This window comes from Parasteatoda tepidariorum, chromosome 3 (genome assembly GCF_043381705.1).
Source record: "Parasteatoda tepidariorum isolate YZ-2023 chromosome 3, CAS_Ptep_4.0, whole genome shotgun sequence".
Lineage (NCBI taxonomy): Eukaryota > Metazoa > Arthropoda > Arachnida > Araneae > Theridiidae > Parasteatoda > Parasteatoda tepidariorum.
This window is the reverse complement of record NC_092206.1, coordinates 36899553-36925789: the sequence shown is the minus strand read 5'-3', so window position 1 is coordinate 36925789 and position 26237 is coordinate 36899553. Positions and strand designations below refer to the sequence as shown.

General features: G+C 27.9%; 1 protein-coding gene across 3 annotated transcripts; it reads left to right on the top strand.

Annotated features, from left to right (window-relative positions):
* Window positions 1-779: 779 nt before the first annotated feature.
* LOC107438378 (zinc finger CCHC domain-containing protein 24) lies at window positions 780-24410 on the top strand. Of its 3 annotated transcripts, none has more exons than XM_071178499.1 (5): window positions 780-971; window positions 11437-11658; window positions 16460-16624; window positions 21962-22066; window positions 22375-22543. In XM_071178499.1, the coding sequence occupies exons 1-5, from the start codon at window positions 870-872 to the stop codon at window positions 22399-22401; spliced, it is 621 nt and encodes a 206-aa protein (XP_071034600.1). In that variant the 5' UTR covers window positions 780-869; the 3' UTR covers window positions 22402-22543. The 3 variants fall into 3 exon arrangements, with proteins under 3 accessions (XP_071034600.1, XP_071034599.1, XP_042894449.1); XM_071178498.1 differs by having other exon boundaries at window positions 782-971; window positions 16439-16624; window positions 22375-24410; XM_043038515.2 differs by lacking the exon at window positions 22375-22543 and having other exon boundaries at window positions 782-971; window positions 16439-16624; window positions 21962-22210.
* The last annotated feature ends 1827 nt before the right edge of the window (window positions 24411-26237 follow it).

Below are 26237 nucleotides of genomic sequence, written 5' to 3'. Positions count from 1 at the left end.
ACATACTCCGAGTCAAAGTTTCCTCATAGTGGTGGGAAAACTGTCGTCACTTCTTCAAATAAACGAAATTCGTCAAAATTAAAAGAAACATTTCGTCCCTTTATTTTTTTAAAAAGAAAAAAAATAGCGCCTAATGTATCTAATTTTTCTAATAATCACTTTATCGTGGGCACCATATAGGTAGATCAATGTCGTACAAACAACACAAGGACAAGTGGACCAGAGAGATAAATTACACTCATGCCCGAAGCGAGGTCCGCACCCGAGATCTTCCTGGTACGAGGTCGACTCCTTGATTACCATACAGTCCGGTCGGCTTGTTTTATCACTTCATTTTCGATCTCTCACAATGCACTGTGATGAGGTTCCGACTTGAGGAAACATTTTCGTCATAGATTTGAAATTTCGCGTTTTTTTTTCTTCATAAATCATGTGATTTCACAACGAAGTGATTTTCACAATTAACGAAACACAGCTCAAAGAATGCTGAATCGTCAAAAGTAAAGAGTTTAGTTTAGTTTAAATCCTACCGAAAAACAAGCAACACGAGTCAGTTGCAAAAACGAGTGAGAAAAAAGCAAAACCTTGTTAAATTAAAAGAAAAAGAAGTGATTTATGTATAAGGTGAAAAACCCTTTAAGTTGGATAAAAAAAAAGGAACAACGAAAACAGATCTCGATTTAACGAGAATAAGAGAGAGGGTAAAAAAAAAAGAAAGAAAGTTGTGTTGATGAGTGAAGTATATTTATATCTTCTCCTGAGCTGACGCCATTGGTCGGAAAGCATCTGGATTAGAGTGGGGATGTTTGAGGAGGGCGACAGATGAGGATGCTTGAGAGCTGAGAGATTGACTCTTTGAGAATCCGAGGATGACTTCACTCGCATCCATAGATCCGTCGGTGTATCAACCGGCCCAGCTGCTGAATTGGGTATATCTAACTCTTGCTGACCAGCCACAGTCCGGTGACCAGGTGGGCCATCCTCTTCTTCTGCATGCGCATCCCTTCTGGCCAATATGGGACGTACCATAGGTCAGTTCAACATAATTAATATTTAAAAACTATAATGCAAATGAAGAAAAAAAAATTTAATTTCTTTAAAATTTATCGTTTACGAAACGACGAAATTTACAAATCTGAACGAATTATTTCTTCTCCAAAGAGTTTTTAAATGTTTTTTTCTTTAAAGAAAATTTTTATTTTATTTAATTCATTTACTTTTTGTTTTAGAATAGGAAATTTTTTGTCTCTTAGATTTCTTAAACTTTAAAAGCTTAGCAAAAGATTCATATTACGATGGTGATTTTTTAAGATTTTTGAGAACAAATCATTTTCAGTATCTAACACATTTTGTGACTATTACTTTAATTCATATTATTAGAACGAAAATGCTTTTGATATTACCCTTTTAGTAGAAAGTTATGTACAATTAAAGACTTTGAAACTTTCCGAAATTATACCAGTTCTAGACACAAAAGCCTAATTTACTTTCCTAATTTTCTTCATATATTTAAATAATGCTATATATTTGTATTTAAATAGTGACGGAAAGTTTTCTTTTAAATAATGATATGATATTACGTTTTTCATCTGAAATTAGTATGAACATGGGAGGAGATAATTTTTTTCCCATTATACTGAACTTTAAGTGAGGTTGGAACTAGTAATTTATTTGTTCTTAATCTAACTCTCCAAAGAAATGAAGATGAAGTTGCAAGGTAGTAAGTTAGTGCACGTATCTCGCTTCTCAAAGTGCGCTTGAAATATGTAATGTCATATATTTAAAGCAATGCTGCTGAAAGCGACAAATTAGCCTGAAGGCGCGAAACGGCAAGTCTATGCGGGAGTACCAGATGCTGATTGTAGTTGATAAAAGATGTTTACTCTGTCCGTCAAGGAATTTGTTCAAGTGCACTTATGTCAAATTGTAGTGCATTTTTTTTCTTGCACTTGCTTGTTACTCTAATGCACCCTTACACCCGCATTTTATAAATCTAATAAAGTTTGAAATTTGTGTGGAGAAATTTTAAACTTAATGAAATTATTGATTCTTTAAAAAGTTATGAATGACTACAATAATAATAATGCTAATAATTTTCTTACATCTTCTTGCTCTGTTTTATTCTCCATCACAAATCTAACTACTAATTATATATTTTGGAAAATAAAAATATTTGCTGCATGCAAAGCGTAATTTTAGTTTTTAATTATTAATTTGCATAGAGATTAATAATTTATTATTTTAAGAAGCAATTCTATTTTTCAATTTCATAAATACGTGTTGACTAAAAATAATATTTAAATATATTAAATATTTCATATAATATTTGTTATAGATATTTAAATATAATATTTTAGTTTAAATAACATACAATTTTATAAAATCAATTATTCTGTGCTCGCCAAAATTTTGTAAATGCCAGATACCAATAAGTTTAACCAAGGAAATTACCTAAGACTTTGTTTTTATAATAGTGTATTGAAAGTAAATAAAAATAATAATTTTTAAAAACTTCAACTGATTAACTGCTTTTCAAAATGCTTCATGCAAATTTTTTTCTTCATATTTTTCGTGATAATTTTCCATTCTTTACATTTTAAAAAATATTTTTTCTTTCAATTCAGTTTAACTTATAAGAAATGTGTTTTAATAATGCTTTTTAGTTCACTAAACAGAAGTTATAATTTTTTTTATTAGAATTGAGATATATACAAAATATTTGCAATATTTCGTAACAAATTTAGCAAATATAATATTTTATTTATTTTAAAATAAAATTAAATACATTGTCTAACAATAATGCTAGTTAAAAAGAAACACGTTTTAGTGCTCAATTTTTAATTTATTTCGTATGTTTCATTTCATTTTCCTTAAAATAATCTAAAGTTTAAAATATTTATAAATTATTTGTTATTTGTTAATTGAATATGCATTATTTGTTATTTGTTAATTATGCATAATTTGTTATTTGTTATTATTTGTTATTTGTTAATTGAAAATTATTTGTTAATTGAATATGCATTCTAAAACTGGTAAATAAAAAATAGGTTTATCTTTAAAACATGATTTTTTTTTTTTTAATTTACCTTCAGCTTAATTTATTTCATATTTTTATGCGCATTTTTAAAACCTATCCATTCCCCTCAAATTTAAAGTAAAACTGAAAACTAAAAAAACTCAGTTTAATTTCATGAGATAAAACTGAACCGAGTTTCAGATCTATTTGAACCTAAGTATTGTTTTATCAAGTAGCGAGGAATTGATTTGTTCAATAATAAGGTTCAGTCCGGTTTTGTATTAAAGGTTTCTGTTAATTTGCACGATGTTTTGGTTTAACACAATCGAAAATTGCTTACTGCATAGTATATTTGATTTTTAAGAAAACTTATTGAAATTTAAAAAACACTTAATTACGAAAAAAATAGAATAGAAATTATTGCTTTTGATTTTCACTTCACATGATGTACTAAATTAATTTTCAAATTTAATCCTACATTTCATGAAAGAAAAAAAATGAAATATTTACTTCCCAGTCTATAATATCTATTAAAGATATATCCTAATCAGTTTTATTTTCTGTATTTATATATAGTATGGAACTAATTAATAAGACGCGATCATGATATGTATTTTCTTAAATACACTTTTCGAGATAAGTAATTATAAAATTTAGTTTTAAAGTAAGTACTATGAAAAACTTTTAAACATTAAAATAATTAGAAAAATAAATTTAGCTTTCGTTTCGTTTTACTATTAAATTAACTCATTGAAGATAGTCGCTAATTCAATCTAATAACGGTTGAAGAAGAAAATAAAATATAATAGATAGTATTTTTCTTTTTAAGTGTTTGACCCACTGATATAATAAAGTTCTTTCCGGAATCAATAAGTAGCGTTTTTTATTCTTAACAAAAGGTGCTATTATTAACACAAATGGTGCAATCAAGTTCACATGACGTACGCGAAATATGAAATTTGATATTCCTTTTGATGAGGGAATCTCAAGATTCACCCTAGTGCTTGACCTGTGACGTCAGAGATACATTTTTTGTTTTAAATTTTATATAACAGAGGAGTTTTGGCAAAGGATTTATTTTTTCTACTGAAGCTTTTCTCTCGTGTTTTTGGTATGTGCTGCTTGTTTTGCTGAAAAGGTTACGTCATGGTTTCTTAGATTTTTCTGTAGGTGGAAAGCTTTTTGAGACAAATTTTCATTTTTGTATTTTTTACTCTCTTCCTTCTTTCTTTTTTCAATTCTCTTCCTCCGCTTTTTTTTCTTGATAGTTTTTAAAAAAATAGAAAAAGAAAAAAGTTATTTGAAGTTGAGTGTTAAAAGCAAAAGAAAAAAAGAAAAAAATCGTTTGCGCTCAAGAGCAGTTAATTTATTTTTCCCCCGTCATTTTTTTTTAAATGAATATTTTAAATCAATTTTAACTATTAGAGAAAAATAACTTAACTTGTTTTCATAGCATAATAATTTGAAAGTATTATAATGATATCGATTATTATTATTGTTAATTTTAAAAGTTCTATTTTATGAAATTATCGCTGCTTCATCATCGTCATCAATAAACTTAAATCTCATTTGGGTTCGTACAAAAAATATTTTCTTATTCAAACGATTTATTCTTTTCAAAACGATTTTTATTTTTTTATTGCGCGGCATTTTGTTCACGTAGAACTATATAAACAAAAATTTATTATTTCTAAGTAAATATCTCGTACAGAAAGGTTGTTATTATCGGAGTAATAAGAAAGGTAATGAGGTTTTTATTACTGTATTTATTTATTGGTTAACAAATGTGAAAAGTATTTGAAAAATGTTGTAAAAATGGCTGATTTCGACTAATTTCTATGAAAAAGAATGAAAAGAAACACTAATGTTCTTCGTTTATTATATGTCTTCTAAACGTTTATCTATTTTCTGATTTTAAAACAATTTCATTTTTATCCATTTTTTTTATCTCCACGTAAATACGAATTCTTGATGTGATTGCAAAATAATATATATTTCAAACACCTTGATTCATTCATTTTAAAATTTTAGTAAACAATTCTGTTTTTTTCTTCACCAATAGATTTTAATATTTACTGAAAAAAAAACTATTTCATTTTTTTAATTGTTTAGTGCAGAGTAAAATAAACTCTAAACTTGGATCTTAGGTACATTTTTTTACATTCAAAAGAGGGATAGAAAATATGTGTATGTGTATAAAACTTTTTTACTTCAGTGAAGAAATCGCAAATATTTTAAAAGCTTAAAATAAAAGATTTAACTCGAACTCTTATAAAGCATTCACATCTTTCTAAACATTTGTAGAATAATAAATTAAGTTTATTAATTGATTTACTTAGATATAACTATAAAGATAACGACAAAACTAAATATGCCTATTAACTAATTATAATTTATGTTTTTAATTATCGAACAGTTTATATTGTAGCCTTCAGATTTATTGTCTCTTATCTATTTTATCTGAGATCAGATTATGTATTTTATTATTGCTTGTCTGATTTATTTCTGAGTCATTTCTTTCAAATTGAAAAAATTCTCGTATAATATTAAAGAAATAACTATAATTAAACTGGAAAAATAACTGCCAAAATGATAAGTTTTGTTATTTATATTTGCTTTCTGAAGGAAATGTTCTAATGTTCTTAATTGATAGTTCAAGTTTTGATTTTGTAATTGCATAAAATGATTATATGAATTTGAACAGAATTGAAAATTAACTCAGTTTCAAAGAAGGAAAAAACATAGTTTCCTTTAGATCTAAAAATCGTTAGGTGAAAAAAAAATTTCGTTTTAATCTATTTTAATCTTGTAATTTTTCAAAATATATTAAAAATATTCTTTTCAAAGATTGTAATTTGTAAAATTGAGCAAATTTTAAGTGCCAAATCAGATATTTTATTTGAAGAAATTTTCAATTTACGAATTAAATGTACCATAGTTCAAAATCAATGATTAACAAAGGAACTGATCTTACTGCTTTAGACCCAGTTTTTTTAAAAATCAAAAATTGACCGAATCAGGCAAAGTTGAATGTTTTGGCATTTTTGATTTTGTTAAAATTTCCAGGATATGTTCTATATGTAAAACTACCAGACACGTTTATTTTTATGTATACAAAAACGCTATCTCAGAGTTTTGGGGGGTCGAGACTGAAGATCCTTCCGAATTTTTAGAAAAATATATCTATTTACAATGTGTTAATACTTTTTGTGAAATGCGTGAACCACGCCACTGACCGTTATTCTATATTCTACCTTTTCCACACTAAAAATAACTGTAAATATTTTCAGTTGACCTTTGTATAGAAGGTCAAAGGTCATTCAAAAATCTTTGAAGTAAAAGTTTTAAATAGGTAAGTGCAAGAAAGTATATAACGGAATTTTACCCACTCAAATCGTTCATAATTTTTTAACTGTTAGTGAACTGAAGTGTTCCTATCTATTGCTAAAAACAATTGGAATTAATACCTCATTTGCCTAGACGGTAATGTCAGGCTCATAAATATGTACGAATCAGAATTTGATCTGCTTCTACAAAAAAAAAATATTCTTTTCTATTAGTTTTATTATAACTTTTGGAATAATTATGTAAATTTGAATTCTTAACTATTAGATATAGAGAGTTGGGCGTAGTTTCCTTCGATTCAGCTAAAATATTACACCGGAAACATGTCACATGTCTAGATAGCAATGAGTCTGTTTTGCTCTTGATGCCCACCCTCTCTTATTAAATTCTAGTAGGAGATTCCAGCTTACCAACTGTTAACTTCAGATATTAATTTAAATATCCTACCCAGCTTGACTTTTAAAAAAGCTGGCTCTTGAAATTCATATTAAATTTTACCAAATATCACAAAAGAAAATCAATTAAAGAATGAACATTTTGCATTCTGCTCCGGTAACCAATTAATTTTTTCTCCTCAAGTTTCAAATGTATTTACTAAGTTTGTACTAAGTTACTGATTTCGCTGTTTCATAGAAAAAATATATAATGTTTTGTGCAGGTTGTCAGATAATTCTAACTGAAATATTTGCAAGAGTGTATATTACTTATGTTCAAAGACTATTTCATTATGTTTCTGCCAATGATGATCATTTTCATAACAATAGTTTTTTCTCTATTAGCAGCATCATTTCATATTTCAAAAGTTTAGGTGTGGGATAGATATCGAGAACTCCATAGACCCATATGCTCCCATGTATTCGATGAGGAACATGGGTCTGTAGAATTTACAATCTCGACATTCTAAATTCTATCGACCCATTCATACAATTCACAACTGAATAAGAATCTAATAATAGTCTTCATTTTTTTAACCTTTTTATAACCCGTTAAGATGATAGTTTTAAAACCATAGTGTATTAGAAACACTTTACTGTTTCTCTTCCATAGAACTATTCCTCTTAGCATCCACCTGTTTAAAAAACTGCACCATGTAACCACCTTGGTCTTTAAAACTCTTAACATCTGTTGCATAACAATGTGAAATCAATTGCATTAAAGCCATCGACCATGGTAAAGTTTTTCCCTCCCAAGATTATTGCTAATATTTTTAAAAATGCATAAACCGTCATAATTTTAATATGTCAAATCTGAAATAAATAATTTATTTGTACTTCCGTTTCTTCCGAAAATTAGCTTCCGAATATCAAAAAAAAAAAAATTCGTAGCATGAATTCTAAATTATCTTTCCACCAAACGGCAAGCAAACGAACATCAAACAATCCATTAATTGCTTCAATAGCTGAGAAATTTACAAAATTTCTTATCAGTATGAGAACTTTCTTACATAAGGCTAACTAAGCGAGCACTCAAATTACCGTCAAAACTCCGTCATGAACTCCACTGCTCATTAATTGCAAAACACTGCTGGACAGAAGGCTATTTCTCGTAACTTTCGATTTTCTCTCACCTCATGACTTTCATAAACACATTTCATGTATTAACTTGGATTTCTGGGAGGACTTCCATATCATCAAAAACAAAAACTCTATTGTTAATTATTACCTTAAACAATTAACAGCCTTCAGATCAATCGCCTTGAAACTACTTGAAGAAGTGACATCGCTCATAAAACTCCTTGGCTGCTCGTTATCTGTTGCTGTTTTCTCAATATTAACAAAACCCCTTTGTTGCTCATCGTTTTCTAATGTTCTTTCCATACGATCTTTGAAAGTAGTAAAAAATCTATCAGTTTGTTTGTAATTTGGACATGATTTTTTTGTAGATAAATATAAGAGTTTTAAGCATTCTAGATTAATTACACATTAATCTAGAATGCTTAAAATGCGTAAAAATAAAACCAACATTTTGGTAATTTTTCTGTGATTACAAAGTTTACACGTTTTGCCTCTTTAACAACTACTATAATTGTAAATGATGAGGTAAGCAATTAGATTCAATTGACATGGCCCTTGGCATGCTATTATAGACTTTTTTCCCAATCCGATTCATCAATCACAGCGTTAAAAGTAACATCCTTGAATCAACTGATTTTCACCAAACTTCTATCCTCTTTGTTTTCTAGAAATATTGCCAAAAGCTCTGTCGCGAAAACTTTGCTGTAAGTGGAAAAACAAGAGATTTGTGTCTAAGACTACTCATAATACTTCCAGCATTTGCTACTATTTATAAACTGGTGGAGGAAAATTCTTCTTTCTCTTATATTATTCCATGCGTACTACTACTTTTTGACTCGTGTATTTACTCGTCTCCGGAACTTGAATTCGATTCTTGCCACAAAAAGGCGAAGAAAAAAATGCTAGCTCGTGCCGGCGCCAACAAAGAATTTTGTGTAATGACTTGAAAGAAGTGGGTCGGTGTTTCAAACAATGAAATCTTTTGGCATTGGCGTGTGTGTTATTTTGGCAACAAAGCTCATTCTACTCAACAATGAATTTAATGGAGATTATTTCTGGCTTGTGGTCCTCATTAGAGACGATCGCTTCTGATTAAGTACATGTCCGTGCTGAATAATATTGTGATAAAAGTGCTATACTTAATCTTACCCCTGTATCTATTCCAATTCTATTTTGTCTTACAGAATTTCCTTTTAGTAACGCTTAAAAAATTACATGAAGCAGGAACAGGATATGCCACGTTGTTTCAAAAGCATCCGTTTATCATGCAGTAATTGGTTGAAAACTTAGTTATTGTACTTAACCTTGACACTGTATCACATTGCTTTCTTTGTGAAACTTTGTCCGTACATAATATAAGAAATGCCAAAAATTTCTGTGATCAGTTCAATTTAGTTTTTTTTAAATTTAATTCATTTAATGAATTTATAATTTTAAAATCATTTATGGAAGTAAAACGTAATTGATTACACATTATCTGTCTTACATTTTAAACAGCATATAAAAGAGAAAAGAAGACTTCCGTAACATCGAGCCAACTTTGGAAAATATGCGATAAAGTTTTTCTGGTTAATAGTTAAAAAATATTTTCTTTAAAAAACGAATGTACCTGAATAAAACTGAATAACCATTATTTAGTGAATATTTTCTTCAAAAAGAATGTAGCTGAATAAAAATGTATAGCTTTTACTTAGAGAATATTTTCTTCAAAAACGAATGTGGATTAAAAATGAACAGATTTTATTTAGAGAACATTTTCTTCAAAAGGAATGTACTAGAATAATAATGAATAGCTTTTATTTATAAAGTACTTTCTTCAAAAGGAATGTAGCTAAATAAAAAATATATTATTCCAAATTCTAATTTACGGAACTGTCTCTCTCTCTCTCTCTTTGTACTTTGTGTATATAAGATAAGATCAAGAGCAATTTATTTATTTGAGTAATTTTTATTGTATTCTTTATTTCGAAATGCCTCTGTATTAAAAGAATGATTCCTGAAGAGAACCTTTACGCTTATTCTATGGAGTTTTTACTACATTTCTGATACTAATATATTTTTAATTTTAATAAATATTGAATAATGAGATTATAAAAATTTAAAAAATTATAATATTTCTTAATTAAAAAAAATTTTATGTAATAAGTTACTGAGCCTACTTATTTAAAGATACTTAACTATTTACAATAGCGTTTCCTCTTAAATTTAAAAAATGATACGAGAGAGAGTGTTTTAAGATTTTAATTTTTACATCTATCAAGGTAGTTTGAACTATTTCCTGTTGCTTTATCTTAAGTTTAATACTAAATTTATATCTGTCCATTTTTAAACTTACAAAGATATCGCTTGCATACTAAAAATTAGTTAATGCACATAAAAATATTGTGCCAGATCAACAAAAATCAACTAAATGGTTCTAAAATATTTAAAATCAAATTTTATTACATTTCAGTTTATAAGTTCTAAGGTAATAGTATTGTTGAGAAAAATTTCCGAATGAAGCACAAACTCCAACAGGCAAAATTACTCGGATAAAGCTGAATATGTAAAATCTATTTTTCCTAGCCTTAGTTAAGCGATTGATCAGTGATTAAGGTATTGAACTGTCATCGTGAAAAACTGAGTTTAGATTTCCAGAGACGACTTGAAGGCCTTATGGCTTCAGATTAATGGGTATATCAGCTTTCTGGGAAGTAAAGGCGTCTTGTACGCTGACCACATTGCTGTAGTCAAGCCGTTGCGTATGAAACCTCCATTGTAACCCTTGGATTACAATGGTCTCTTCTTGTGGGAATTAGTTACTTTATAGACCAGTTGCCGACTATAACTGGTACCACGAGCCGCTTTGGCTCAGGGGATAGAGCCTTCGCCTTCCAATGAGGTGCACCGAGGTTCGATCTCGGCGATGGCTGGTCGATACAAAGTCCGCATCCAGTTTGCACCGACCACAGTGCTGACGTGAAATATCCTCAGTGGTAGATGGATCATGGGTTAGAGTCCCCTTGCCGTCAGGCTAAACCGTGGGAGGTTATCGTGGTCTTCTTCTCTATATAATGGAGAGTGGGTTTAATAGTGGGTAACGCAAATGTGGGTTAGTTCCATCAAAAAGTCATCTACGAAGGCAAACTTCTCCCAATACTCGATCCAGGAGTTCCCTTGTTTTCTGGATTGGGTTCAAAATTACAAGGCTACGGAGTTGAACATTAATAAACCCAAAATCCGGAGTAAACCCAAAAGGTGGGTCGGTTATAAAATAAAATAAAATAAAATATAACTGGTACCATTCATTACATTTTTTGTTTTTCATTTAAAAGTTAACTTTTCATTGATTAATGTAGAGAAAAAACATTATTTTAGGTAACATATAAGTCATACTTCAATATACTCTAAATTTCATTAAATTTGCGAAGAGATTGATGTAAACAAATTGACGCTATAACAAAATAAGTTAACTGGCAAACTAATTTGCATATTTGTTAGTTCACTCATTTTGTAATGGCGTCAATTTGTTTACAAGCATTTCTCAGATCAACTGTGTTTTACATAGAATCTTTCTTTCAGACCAAATATGGAATTCCACCAGTATTTAATGGATTAACCAGCTCTAACAACTATGGAAATTACACGAATGGAGGATTCAACAGTCCCGTTGGAACAATAAATGAGTTAACCGACCTTTTTAACGACCTTAGTTTTGATTGCAAACCTACAAAAAGACCTCCTCCGAGTTACCTTTGCCACCTGTGCTTCAAGAAGGGACATTACATCAAAGATTGTCCTCAGGTAAAGCTCGAACTAAATCAATATTTTTACTCTATCATTCATGTTAATTTTACTTTCATGATTTCATTTAATGTTAAGTGAGTTTTTGTTTCACTTACTTAAAATTTGTGAAACTTGTAATATGGTTGTTGAATTTATTTAACCAGTGAGCAAAAAATGAATGATGGTTTGAAGGGGATTCAGATGCGGAAAATCCTCCACCCTCCCTCGATGAATTGAAGCTTTCTATTAGAAAAAAAATCAGAAACAACAGATCGTCTGGTCCTGACTGTATTCCTTCTGAACTTTTAAAAGTTGATGAACCTGAGCTTATTAATGCTATCCATAAAATCATGTTTAAAATTTGGGACATGGAGAAATTGTCATTTGAATAGGAAGAAGGCTCTATCTGCCCCATCCTTAAAAAAGGAGACCAACTTAATGTCGTAACTACAGAGGTATTACTCTCTTCTCAATACGGTAAACAAAATCTTCTCCAATATTCTTTTTTCTAGACTCCAGCCTTTTTCTGATAAAGTGGTTGAAAACTGCCAATGTGTATTTAGATCTCAAAAACCTACCATTGACCAAATCCACTCTCCAAGACAAATCCTAGAAAAAACTAAAGAATGTAGCATCAAGACTTATGACTGATTTATTGATTTAAGGCTGCCTATAATAGGATCAAGAAAAATAGGTTGCTTGAGGCAGTGAATGAGTTCGGTATACCTGTAAAGCTTGTAAACCTCACCGTCGCTGCAATCAATAATGTGAGATGCAGGATTAAAATTCAAAACCATCTTTCTGAACTCTTTGTAACGGAAGAAGAGGCGTGAATCAGGGTCATTCCCTTGTTTGCCTACTTTTTAGCATTGCTTTGGAGAAATGTATCCGAGATAGTGGATTGGACCGAAGAAGCACTCTCTGGAATAGGTCTCTTCAAGCTTAGGTCAACGCTGATGATATCGATGTAATTGAATGTTCAGAAATGGACGTCAAAGAGGCTTTTTGAGCTCGCAAAGCTGCTGCCACAAATAGGGGCCTTTCTATAATCGAAGATAAGACGAAATTCGTGGAATTTTCGTCCTCAACTGTAAATTACAAATTACAGTGTCCCTTTATCTATTAATGGTTATACATTTGTAAGGGTTAACGAATTCAAATATCTTGGCCTTGATGTTAATGATCAAAGCATACTTAGAGCAGAAATCATAAATAGAGTCAAAATGGCTACTAAGTGTTTCTTTGGACTGGAGAGACAATTAAGATCGAATCTTCTCAGCCAAAAAACAAAATTAAAACTCTATAAACCACTCATAGTTCCTGTACTGCTCTATGGAAGTAAAACGTGGTCATAAATTCAGATATACAGAGGTCACTGGACAACTTTGAAACAAAGATCCTCAGAGCCATCTTAGGCGCAATTCAAGACAGGGGATGCTGGCGAACCAGGTATAACTTCGAGCTCTACCGACTCCATTAGCAGCCCCAAATTACACAAATAATCTTCAGTAATAGGCTGAGATGGCTGGGCCATCTATGGAGAAGCTCTGAAAATAGCTCCATGAGAATCGTTACCTTTAAGAACCCCGAAGGGTCACTTTCCAGAGGTAGAATACTTCCTAGATGACTTAATGACATCGAAAATGGCCTGAAAACCCTAAAGTTTAGAAATTGGAAGGGAGTTCCCATGGATAGGAGGTGCTGACGTTTCTGAGCTGTTGAGGCAGCCAAGACCTGCAAGGGTCTTGGCTGCAAGGTTTTACGCTGACAAAGAAGAAGCATTTTCTCCCTTTTTCTTTATTGAAAAACAATACATTTTATTATTAATAATCTCTTTTCAGCAAAAAATTTTCAATATAGGTTTTTCATTACGACGTAAATTTGAAAAAATGCTAGGGGAATCTTCTATAAAAATTTAGCTTTAATAGGTATAAAATATTTCTGATTCATACAACTATATTCAATGAAATGACCCAAAATTGTCTAAAACAAGATAACGAAAACTAAACAGAAAAAGATAAAATCTATTTTCCATCAAAAATAATGTACAAGCAAATAAGTTTATATGTTAATTTCCAATTTGAACCTAATTGGTTTTACAATAATAAGGAATATTTTAGCGTATTTCTTTAATGCATTATCTGATTTAAAATAAACATAACTATGAACAATGAACATAATAAAATATGATAAGTAAAATCTTCCATACATTATTGGATATTGGATTTTAAATTTGTTATAGGTGTTTTAAAATGAGTTGCACAAAAACTAAAAAAAAATTTAATTTAAGCTAACTAAATTCTAAGCCAGCCATTCGTAAATTTATAATTTATGAATTTTTGATAAGAAGCAAGAAAGATTTTTTTACATAAAATTTGATTATTTTATGTGCCTCTTTTTAATTTTACACCGAATGTTGCTTAGTATTCAATTATGTTTAGAACAATTATCTAAGTTATTTTCACGAGTCTCGTAATCTTCTTTTTAAAATACTGATAATAATTAATCAGTAGTGATATTTTATTAACCGAAGTAACGTCTCAATTTAGCGTTTTTTTTCCTTTTTATATCACATTTAAATATTTTATTTCAATGATAATTTCAGGAATATTAGCGTATTAAACTCTGACCACACACACATAAATTTTTTTCATTCTTAGAACACGGACTCCAAAGCAAAAATGAATGTAAGTCATATTGATTTAAAATGAAAAAATTGCATAATTAATATATTATTTTTAATTGATAATAAATTCTAATATAATTTATATTTCATTTAATTTAGTTTATACTTTTTAAATGAAATTTGAAATATAATAAATTTGAATAAATGAAATTTCAAATATAAATAGGTCTTCAAGCATTTTTAACTGTTTTTAATTGACGCTAGATTGTGGTGACCCATGCATGCATCATGCAACCGCTAGAAATTTTTTAGTTACGTCACTGTAGTTAATTTTCTGCCAAGTTTTCATAAATAGGTAACTTCTGTTCAAACAAAAGTTTTTCAATTAATTTTACGATTTAATTTTGTAATAAAATATAGAAAATGATGTAATTTAAGATTTTTTCTTTTAGTGATTAAACCAAGATATAACGATTCAAAAGTATTAAAAAGAATGATTATGTTTTATCTATTTCAAAATATTCAGTTTAAGATCTCATAGTTTGTATCTAAACTTATTTATTACATTCAATATATTAAAATAAAGAAGAACAAAAATTTTTATTCCATATAGAAGAATAACATTGATCTTAGTTCGTTTATCATAATCAATATATAAAGAAAAATTTATTAATAATTATTCATTCTTGAGAAGGATAACATTGATCTAAGCTTGTTGATTACAAACATTGTCAACATTGAAATGATGAAATGTTTTTTTAATTTTTGTAAAAGAGGTAACATTACTTTGACTTTGTTTTTTGCGATCACTATATTAAAGTAGAAAAAAGAAGATTTGAAGTTATTCTTTTTTGAAAACGAAAATATTGTTAAAACTGGTTTATTATAATCAATTTAATGGAAGTAAAAAAAAGAGAGGTTTTAATTGTGTTTTTGAGAAGGTTAACATTAATCTAAATTTTGGTCATTACAAGTAATAAAATTAACAAAAAAAACCTTCTTTAAAAATTATAATATGGATGATCTAAAAATGCTTATCACAATCAACAAGTTAAAGTAAAATGAAAAATATCAAATATTATTCTTTCTGAGAAGAGTAACATTGATCTAATTTTGTTTATTAAAATAAAAAATAACTTGCTAAATGCTATTCTTTTTTTGAGAAGGAGAAGGATAATAAAATTGATCCAATTTTGGTTATAGCAATCAATGTATAGTAAAACAAATTAGTGAAATGTTTTTCTTTTGTTTTACATTTTTGTTAAAATGCAAGTCATTTTATATTTTATGGTTTTTAAGTGAAGTGGAAAGGATATTCAAATTTTAAGAATGTAGTTCTGATATTAATATTAATAAATATTTTTTGATTTATTGCAATTTAATTATGATTCACAAATCAAAAGTTCACTCCTGTATTTGTCAAACAGTATTCATTTTTTTATTTAGTGTTGATTTACCACACTATCATTTTAGCTCATATACTTGGACTGTTTATTTCTTTATGTTTTATGTCTATGGTATAACATTTGGAAGCAATTATTTCTTTATATTTTACTTGATCTTACACACATTTTAGTTATTCAGTTAAATCTTTTCATAAAAAAGAAAGCTAGCTTGTTTGAATGAATGTTTCTGAAGTTCTTCTGTCTTTTAAATTTGGTTTTAATTTATAATAATTGGGGTTAATACTTGAAATTTGTAATATATTTATATTATAAGTAAATTCAATTTGGAAACAATAGCAAATTGACTAAAAGCATGGTCAAACAGTATTGTGACATTTTTGCAAAAGGAATACTTAATTAGTCCTAAAAACAGTATTTAACTAATACAATCAGTGTCATTATTAGGATAGTTTGCTCCTATATTTAAGATATCAACCACTTTAGTTATTTTCAATAATATTTTCAACTCTTTTAAGAAATTACTTTCTTTTCTTCACATGAACAGTTTTGCAAATATTCCTAGCAACGTCTTCTCGAAACAAGAACAGTTTCTAAACTTATTAATGTATGAATCAGAAACTGAGTTGAAAAAAAATTATAAATTAGTTTGTCTAATTTAAAAGTAATATCAATGTATTGCTGCATGTTATTGCCACAGTGTTTTTTCTATGTGCATGGTCCTAAGATGTTTGTAAGCAATGAGAACGTTTAAGTCCTCTGCTTACAGGACTGTCTGTTGTGTGCGCAGGCGAGACCGAAGGGCGAAGGACTTACACCATACCAAGGCAAGAAGAGATGTTTTGGGGAGTACAAATGTCCCAAGTGCAAAAGGAAGTGGATGAGTGGGAACAGCTGGGCCAACATGGGACAAGAATGCATCAAGTGTCACATTAATGTGTATCCACACAAGCAGGTAGCTACTCAATTTTTTCCCCTTAGTACAAAAATATTAAACAGAGAAGTGCAAATAAAAGTACAAATAAAGTACAACAGGAAGTACAAAGAAAATATAAACGCAGATACGTATACAGTAAAGCACAATTAAACCAAATAAATTAAAAATAACATTACACTTTTAATAACTTTTGACTAAATGATCCGATTTTTACGGGGAGTACTTAAGATGTGTTATTTAATCAGTGCACCGTAATTTATCAAACACAAAAACCTGCCACTTCAAAATAAACATATTAAAATGGATGTTTTTACATCCCCCAAAATAATGCTGGGGAGGTGGTAGTCGTAAACTGAAAAGTATGATTCAATACTGAAGCCAGGAAACCAGTCGGAAATTTGAGACTCCTTATTGTTATTTATTATTTACCCCCCCCCCTTCCCAACAANCCCATATTTATTTCTTTCCCCCCCCCCCCCCAAAAAAAAAATTATCTAAAATTTTTTTTAATAGCTATTTGTTATTTCTCACAATGATTTAAACAATTTTTGATAGTATGGTATCATAATTAAGCCAAACTAAACTATTTAAATTGAGAAAATCAAAAATTTCATTAAAATCAGTTAAATAGTTTCTGAATTATAAGAACTAAGATAAATTTTATTGTCGAATTTCTCTTTCTCTAATAAACTGGTCTACAGATTTCGTGTATATTTTAGAAATTATTATTTAAAAATGCAATAATATTTCTATCTTTCTAACAGTTCAAAATTGTTTAAAACATAAAGGGTGCAAATATTGTATGATTTGCCCAATTATTTCTGCAGATACACTCAAGGTGAAATTTTCCACGAATAAAAATAACATAACCCAAATTTTGACCAGATTTTTTGACTGTACTATTGGAATCATACATTTCAGATAGCTGATATGTCACGTAACAAGGAAACTGAAAAACAGAATCTGTTATTTTAAAAAAAGCATGTTTGTTCAGGGATAGCATGTTTTTGTGTTTCATATCGTAAGTTAAACTAACGTCTACCCTAATTTGCTGGCCATTTACTTGAAAATCAGATCGCCAGTACGTAGAAATCTGATCATTATGCCAATCGTCCTTCAGGATGTAAGGATTTTTTAATGCATTACATAAAATTTGTTCAAAAAGTTGTATAAATAAGTTTTTTTTTAATATACACTAGCATGCAAAAGTCTTTGGTCAAATTCAATATTATAAATGGTTGATTGGAAATGTAATAAATAATGTATAATTTTATTCCTAAACTTTCTTAATATTCTTATCAACCAGAAGGCAAAATTAGTGCTTTGAAAGTCACTTTAAATCAAATGCAATTTTCATACCAGTCGGGTATTTGTTTTTCGTGAAGCGATTTTCTTACATCTAAGAATTGGATGAAAATACAATTAAAAAATATTATTTTAACAAATAAGCATAGGTTTTGCATATTTATTTACGGAAATCGTGATTTTAGTTTTAATTTATTATTGACATTAAATTTTTGAAGAATTAGTTCTTACAGGACTCGAATTATATATAAAAAAAAGAAATATTCAACTGAACTGAGTGCAAAGATTTAAATTTAATCCAAAGAAGATTAAATTTTCCATTAAATTGCAGGAAAAATAAAAATGTTGAAATTTAAGTGTAATATATAGTTTGGCTTGACTAAATAAAACGAAAATCATCTCTACAGAAGAAAAAAAAAGGGTAGAAAGGTTAAAATACCTTTCACGCGTTGACCAAAAACTTTTGTACGCTAGTGTATTTATGCAATTCAAATACGGCTGATAAAAGTGTACAGATACATCTTCATTTATTTCTTTAAAAATGAGAGAAATCTGATATTAATGGCATTAGCCAAAATTTGTTGTAGCATTTAAAAACAGTAAATTTTTAATTTATTCCAAAAACAAGACATAATTCTTGTCCATACTTACATATCTTCATGTAAAAATATTTCAAGTTGCTCAAAAGACACACGTCGATCTAAAACTGTTAAAACATTTAAAACGTTTAGAAACGTCACTCATTTTAGAGTTTTTCAAAATTTAATGAAGCATATTCTTCTAACAGACGATCAACAATCGTACAGTTGCTCTTTGTGTGTGAGGTCCTTTTTCTTTCTCCAAAATATCCTTCATCGTTCTCCACTAGGTTTAAATTTGTTGAAACGACTGAAATTTTATGAATTGTGTGACAAAAATAAACATGAAACAAAACATTGAGGAAGTTCCGGCCAATTTTTTGCCTTCAAGTAGTCGTATGCTTAAAAAAATCGATTTAATATTGATTAACAATAATGAACCAATGAATCATAATACCATGTAAACTTTCTGCAGCCTGCCATTAAATTAATTAATAAATTAATATTAATTAATAAATTAATATTTCTGCACCCTGGCATTAAATTGAATTAAACAGTAGTATTGGGAATTAATCTCATTCTACGAAGAATGATTAATATTCAATATAATATGGCTCTACATAATATGAAAATTACCAAAAGGATAATGCGACATACTACGGTTCTAAAAATTCTCACTGTAATTAAAAAGTAACGCATGATGTTTTGTGAACGGAGTAAATATTTTTTCCGATTAAAATTGGTGCGATTTTGGTCAGCGCTTTTAGAGTTAAATGCTTTTACGATTGTGCACGGAGAAAATTTCTTGGTAAATTTACCGTACCGTTAGTAATGACACTTCTGAAAGAAAAAACATAATTCTGGTTAATAAAGCCGAAATATACGGTATTTAAATCATTTATTTCATAGTTTTTTCGTTCATAGGAGAACAGTTTACCGAAAATTCTAGTATTCAAAATTATAGTTTTTATTACCACACATTTAGTTAAAAATATAAAACTGAATAGTAAATTTAACCCAATAAATGACTTTTATGCCTTGCTCTATGGTATCATGATAAAATTACGAAGTTTTACCACATTTACAGACATTTATCACATATTATATAACACTAGGGGGCTAAGCCCCCTGTTCTCTGCCGCTCAACAACCCCGGATGATTGCTTCGCAATAATTGTTGTTTCGTGACAGAAAACAGTTTCTCTACTAAAGTTAAAATTATTCACTTAACATATAGGTACTAAAAGGAATTTTATTTGCTTACGCTTGTGCCCCCATTTCCCACGTCCAAATATTATTATCTATTAGTATATATATTTAGATCTATTGCTGAACAGAAGTAATTTTTCTAAATAATCATTTTTCAAAATAACATTTATATTATTATAAAATTTTATAACATTATATTGTTCACACAAATGTGATGAGTTCATAACGTAATTTGATATTTTAACTTACCAAACGGGCGTATACATTAGATACTATTTTTGCTTGCATCTCATTGTGATTGAAGCTGATCGTTAAGTTCTAAATCATTTAACAGAATTCTTTAATTGTAATTTATAACAGTATATTAATGGTTTTTGCACAAAAATAATAATTTTAAAATGGTTAATAAGATTAGAATACCTTTTTAAATAACTTTATCTGCAAATGTATCGCAGAATTGCACTAGAATAATACTAAAAATAAGCGGCAATTCTCTTAGTTTTAATATTTTGAATTAAAAGCGTAATAACAGCAGTACAGAAAAATGACTTTAAATTAGGGATACAAAAATATCCATAGAAAAACAGTACCTCTATGACTTTTTTTTATTAATTTCATGCTGACGACAACCGAAACAATATTGAAATGAATAAGGAAAAACTAGATCCTACCATGTGACTTTCCGGCCAATAAAAATGCACGGACAACAATGGATAACTGCGTCAACATCATTAGATTTTTATACGTAGTAAGATATTCTATTGTTAATTTTACCAAAATCATTACCAAAACGCTTCGATTAAATAAAAAGAAATTACGGAGCTTTTTGGTCTTCCCATAGATCCAGAATAAAATTTTGCATATTCTGGTAGTTTTGATTATACTGTTTTCCTCGTGTACACATATATATTTTTTAATAAATATCTCGCTGGCTATGAAAAAAACAAAATAAATATGCCATAATATAGTGAAATATGACAATTATAACAGATTTGCTTAAAATACGAACATCAATTTAATTTCTGGATGTTCTTTTAATCAGTATCAGTTTTACCATAAGCTATTACAATGTAAACCTCAAAAGATTGTAAAGGAAATTAGTTTTTATATCTTTTCAGCTTTGTTTAAAGACAATTAAAGTAATTCTTAAACTCAAAGAAAGAAATTATTAAAATTTAGGATTTCAATACGTTTTACTGCAATATAACGCTATTTTATAGGCTAATTTCCTTCAATAAAAAATATACTTTGAGGTTAAAACATGTTTTCCACATTGTTTCCTCAAACATGTTATTTTATCTAATCAACACAATACGTTAGATGGAGAATTTAGAGTAGTAAATATTATGTCAAAAGGGTGTAGAATGAAACATTGTTTTAGCAATAATGTTAAAAAAGTTTTCTAAAACCCTAAAAAAACTAATACTGTTCAAAATTAGAAGAAGAAAATTACATTTATTATTATTTACAGTCTTGGCTTATATTTTCTTACTTGGACTTACGTATGATATCCTTAGCTGAATTACTTATTACTGTCCTTTACATGGACTTAGTAACTTTTCTTTCCATGGATTTAATTACTTGCGGATACTTATGAAACTACCATTTACACTTATGAAACTATTACTTACTTATGAAAAAAGTAGATTCTTTTGTAACACTCTCTCTTGTAGATTTATTCTCACTGAGAAAAAAATATGGTCAAATTCATCTTGTTTCTGGCTCTATGGAAACACTAAAAAGTTCGGTAATTTTCACCAGAAGGTTATGGCAATGATTTGGGAGAAATTAACAATAAAATATTGCTTTATAATATGTGACAAAATTTGGTGATTGTGGTAAAATTTGGTAATTTAATGATGCTTTCTAGAGCCATGGCATAAAAACAATTTATTAGGTTAAATTTAAGTTTCAAATTTGTATTTTTTACTAAATATGTGGTAATAAGAACTCTAATTTCGAAAAGCAGAATTTTCAGTAAGCTGTTAACATATGAACGGAAAAATTACCTGAAGAATGGTTTAAATATCGTACATTTTGTTTTTATTAATCATATTTATGTTTTTTTTTATCAGAAATGTCATGACCATACAGAATCATAATTTTACCAGAATTTTTTTCTCTCTTTTATATTGTTAAAAAATTATTATTTATTGTTTAAAAAATTATTATTTTTCTTTTTAACTTCTTTTGATATGTACTAGTCTTGTTTTCAAATAATTTTTTTTATAAAAATTATACTTCATGATTATTTTTGTTTTCAGAGACCTTTAGAGAAGCCTGACGGTCTCGATGTTTCTGATCAGAGCAAAGAGCATCCTCAACACCTGTGTGAAAAGTGCAAAACCGTCGGATACTATTGTCGAAGAGTACAGTAATTTTCAGTAATTTATGTGCTTAGATTAGTCTTTTATCCTTTACTAACTTTTTTTAAACATAACATTGTGTTAAGATTTTTAAGAAACATACGAATCATGGAAAGTAATATGGGATGGTGTATTTATCACATTTGCTTATACTATAACTAACAGTTACAAATATCAAACAAGTATTACTTAAATAAAAATTTCATTTGCTTCTAAAATAAACCAAGAGCCAGACGCGAACACATCAGTCAAGTCTTGAATAATTGAATATTAAAAAAAAATTATAATTTTGACGAGTATTATTTTTTCAGGAAAACTGTTGTGCAATTATGTTGTAATAGGAACGTCTTTGGACACTCACGTCTGGCAAGTCTTGAAAATGGGTGCCTGTTTTTGAGCGCTAGAAACATGTCGACTGTTATTTCCAGTATATATTTGAAGTAAATGAAGTTTCTAATCAAGTAATATCCTACCGCTTTAGTTTATTGGGATTATTTATTTAATTACAAATAAGTATATATCTAAACAATAAAATAATATATAAGTAATACGAAATTTCTTTTAAGAAATAACCTTTTAACGACTATGTTTTTAACATCCTTTATTTTATGCTTTTACCAGAGTACTGAAATTGTTTCAGGAAATTCAGTATATTAACACAAGTACTTTTACTTAATAATAAATTTATTACCAAATATTTAAAATGAAGGTAACTTTTAACAGAACAAAAAGTACAAATACAAATATTGTATATATTATTCTAATAAACTGAATACTTATCAGATTTTGCTGAATACTTATTAGATTTTTAATACTTGGAACATTTTTTTGTAACAAATGAAAGTCATGTTTCTTCAAAAAATGTACAAACGCGAATGTACCTATATTTCTCCTTAATTTAGCTAACTTGATAATAAGTACTTAACTTCATTTTATGCTTTAGGCGGTAAAAATGGATATTAAAGTTTGGTTCTAAGAAAATAATTTCAGTAAATTAAGTACTTACTAGTAAAATTCGTCCTTTAAAATAACTTAGCATAAGTATTCTGAAAGAATGCTTTTAAATAATACAATAAGAAAAGTACATAAAATTAAAAATGAAGTTTTAATTTTAAATCTTAGCTTAATTTCTAACATATTTTCAATTATTTCTTAATTACATTTCTTAAAAACCAACTTGCTATCTATATTTTTTTACTTTTTACGACAAATACTATATTAAATACTATTATATTCATTTTTGTATTTTTTAAGCAAAATTTTAAAAGATTTCACATTACGCTGTCACATTTAATAGACATTAAGAATAGAATTTTATTAAATAAATTGACATCTTTAAGCATTGCAACGGCAAAAAGTATTATTTTGTATCACATATCAACAAAATATTCAAAGTGAATATTTTTTGGAATATATATTGATGTAATTACTGATTTAGCTAGATATGTTATAAAATCATAATGATGCCTGATATTTCAAGAATATATTTATGTATGGTATATATACAAATATATAAAGAATAAGTCATTTTATTGTATAAATTCTATTTTTAAAAAAGAATTTAAAGGTTTTCGATAAGATGTATTGATATAGCTACTGTATTTCTTATATTGTATATGGCATAAATAATATCTATTTATTATGTATATGGATGCCATTTAGAAAATCTTAAAATTGTTAACATTTGTGTATTTTTATAAGTACTTTTTATTAATAGAGGAAAATTATTTGTTATAAACTGTTTTCAAGCTTAGATTTCATATTGACTTAATTGTTATTGACCAATATAAACCAAGATCAATACTAGATATTGATTTGCTTCTTTGAAACATTCACATAGATTTTTTATCAACCAGTCTTTTTTATCTATTTAATTTTCGTTGTGTGGTAAACTTTGAGTTTTCGGTTACATAATGCTTTCAAAACCTTTTAATATAGGTAAATTGATTTTTTTAGTTTTTGTGTGTAGGTAGTATGTTTATTCTGGTGTGGAGATTTATAATTTCGAGTTTGTATGTGAATTCCTTTACTATGTTATTTATATTTTGAATTTATAATTTTATTTTACAATAAGCAAGAAATATTTATTATTTAAAAAGTTTCTTTTGTATATATTGGAGATCCAACAATTTATTGAAGAATAAATTTGTATAGTTGGAAATTTTTACATGAAAAAAATGAAAGTTGACGATGTTGATTATTGGAAAGATTATGACTGATTTCGTAAGTTGCAATCAATATTATTGTTTATTTTATAGTTTTATTATCTGAAATTTGTTGTTTGTCAGTTTGTTGTTTGTTCAATTATAATGACTTATATAAATAAACTCAGAGGCAAAGGACTTAATTAATGAATGATTATTTATTTTTATTTGAACTCTAACAATAATTTTAAAATTCACTTGAAACTATATTCTTCAACAAAGTCTACTAGAACAGAATTTTTTTATCTTCATTGCATAGTCTCATTTAAATACTTTTTTTTATCTAAATATTCATGCCTGGTATTCTTTTCAAAATAACTTTTAAAACTTTTCGGTTTTAAATATATAAATTTTTTTTTGTTTTTCAGTAGAAATAGTGGTATGATTTCTTCGATATACATAATTATTTCTTATTTAATTCTCTTTTAAGACATGCATCTTGTAATACCAGATAGATGTTAATATTATTAAATATTTAATTTTTCGGAAAATGTTTGCCAAAACTTAAATAAAATGTAAAAACTGTTTAGAAAAATGTAAACATTTTCTAAAACTTTTTCTGCATATTTGAAAGGGAATAATGAAAAATTTTAAAGGCTTGCATTTAAAGTTATTTTAAATTTAATTTCAACTAATTCTTTTTTATTCCCAAGACTTTTTTTTCTTGTCTTTTAATTTTTTACGTTTAGAACTTTTTTCTTAAAGTGAATACTTAAAAATTTCAAAAGCTTTAATAAAAAGTTTAAGTTCAAATTTATTTTTGATAAGGAACTCTGCAATAAACTATTTATTGTGGAAAATTACCAGAATATATACAATTTTCTACAAGCAAAGCTATTTTGAAAAGCAAAGTTTCCAAAACCACATTATCTTTGATTTTTGTGAATGGAAAAATTTTGTAACATAGTGTGCAAACATTGAAAATGTTCAATTTTCGATAACCAAATCATTATTATTATCTAACTATCAAAGTGGAATTATTTCTGAAAAAATAATAGAATAAAAAATAAGACACTAAAAAATAGGACACCAAAAATAGTATTGAACAAAGAAGATTCAAAAATATCTTAATGCATTCAAGCCCTTAAAACCTCATGAAAAATATTAATCTTTTGAGCATGGGGAGCTTGTTTACGATTAGAGAAGAGAAGGAAAAGTGTGTAATGTCGTCGTCCCTTTAGAGTGAAAGTTGCCAAATCAGTCTGATGAGGAGAGTATTATCTATAAATAGATTTTCCAGAATTCTGCCAACGCGAGCGTTTTTCAGTCCGAGATAGAAATAATATCCAAGTTAAAATGACTCTAATTTAAGAACTCATAAGTAGATCGGATGAATTAAAAGACCGGGAGCAAAATTTATTGCAAATAGGAGAAAAAAAAAGGAAATTTTATTATATGTTAAGGGAAAAAAATTTTTTTAACAAATTTACTTCTTCTTTGTAAATAGATATTTTATAAAAAATTCCGAAAATTCTGTAAAATGTTTAAAAAAAATTTGTAAATAGATATTTTATAAAAGATATTTAATAAATATTTTTAAAAAAAAAATTAATTAAAGTGAATAGATTTTCCAGAATTCTGCCAATGTCTGCCGGAGTTTTTCCGTCCGAGATAGAAATAATATCCAAGTTAAAATGACTCTAATTTAAGAACTCATAAGTAGATCGGATAAATTAAAAGACCGGAAGAAAAATTTATTGCAAATAGGAAAAATAGGGAAATTTTATTGTATGTTGAGGGAAAAAAATTTGTTTAACAAATTTACTTCTCCTTTGTAAATAGATAATCTATATAAAAAAATTCCGGAACGAATTACGGTATAAAGCACCGGCACTTTGGGTGCATCATCCATAAAATCTATTTTTACCGTAAATTATTATGCAACCGCAATTTTTACAGTCACTATTTAATTAAAGTGAATCGATTATTTTACGGTAATTATCACTATAAAAACGGTGCATCAAATTTTT

Bases quoted from the DNA above. Each gene is read 5' to 3' on its own strand.
- LOC107438378 (XM_071178498.1), top strand. From the start codon at position 870: ATGACTTCACTCGCATCCATAGATCCGTCGGTGTATCAACCGGCCCAG. The intron at 16,625-21,961 runs GTAGCTACTCAA...TTTTGTTTTCAG, and splicing joins ATGTGTATCCACACAAGCAG to AGACCTTTAGAGAAGCCTGA. The intron at 22,067-22,374 runs GTACAGTAATTT...TTATTTTTTCAG, and splicing joins TCGGATACTATTGTCGAAGA to GAAAACTGTTGTGCAATTAT.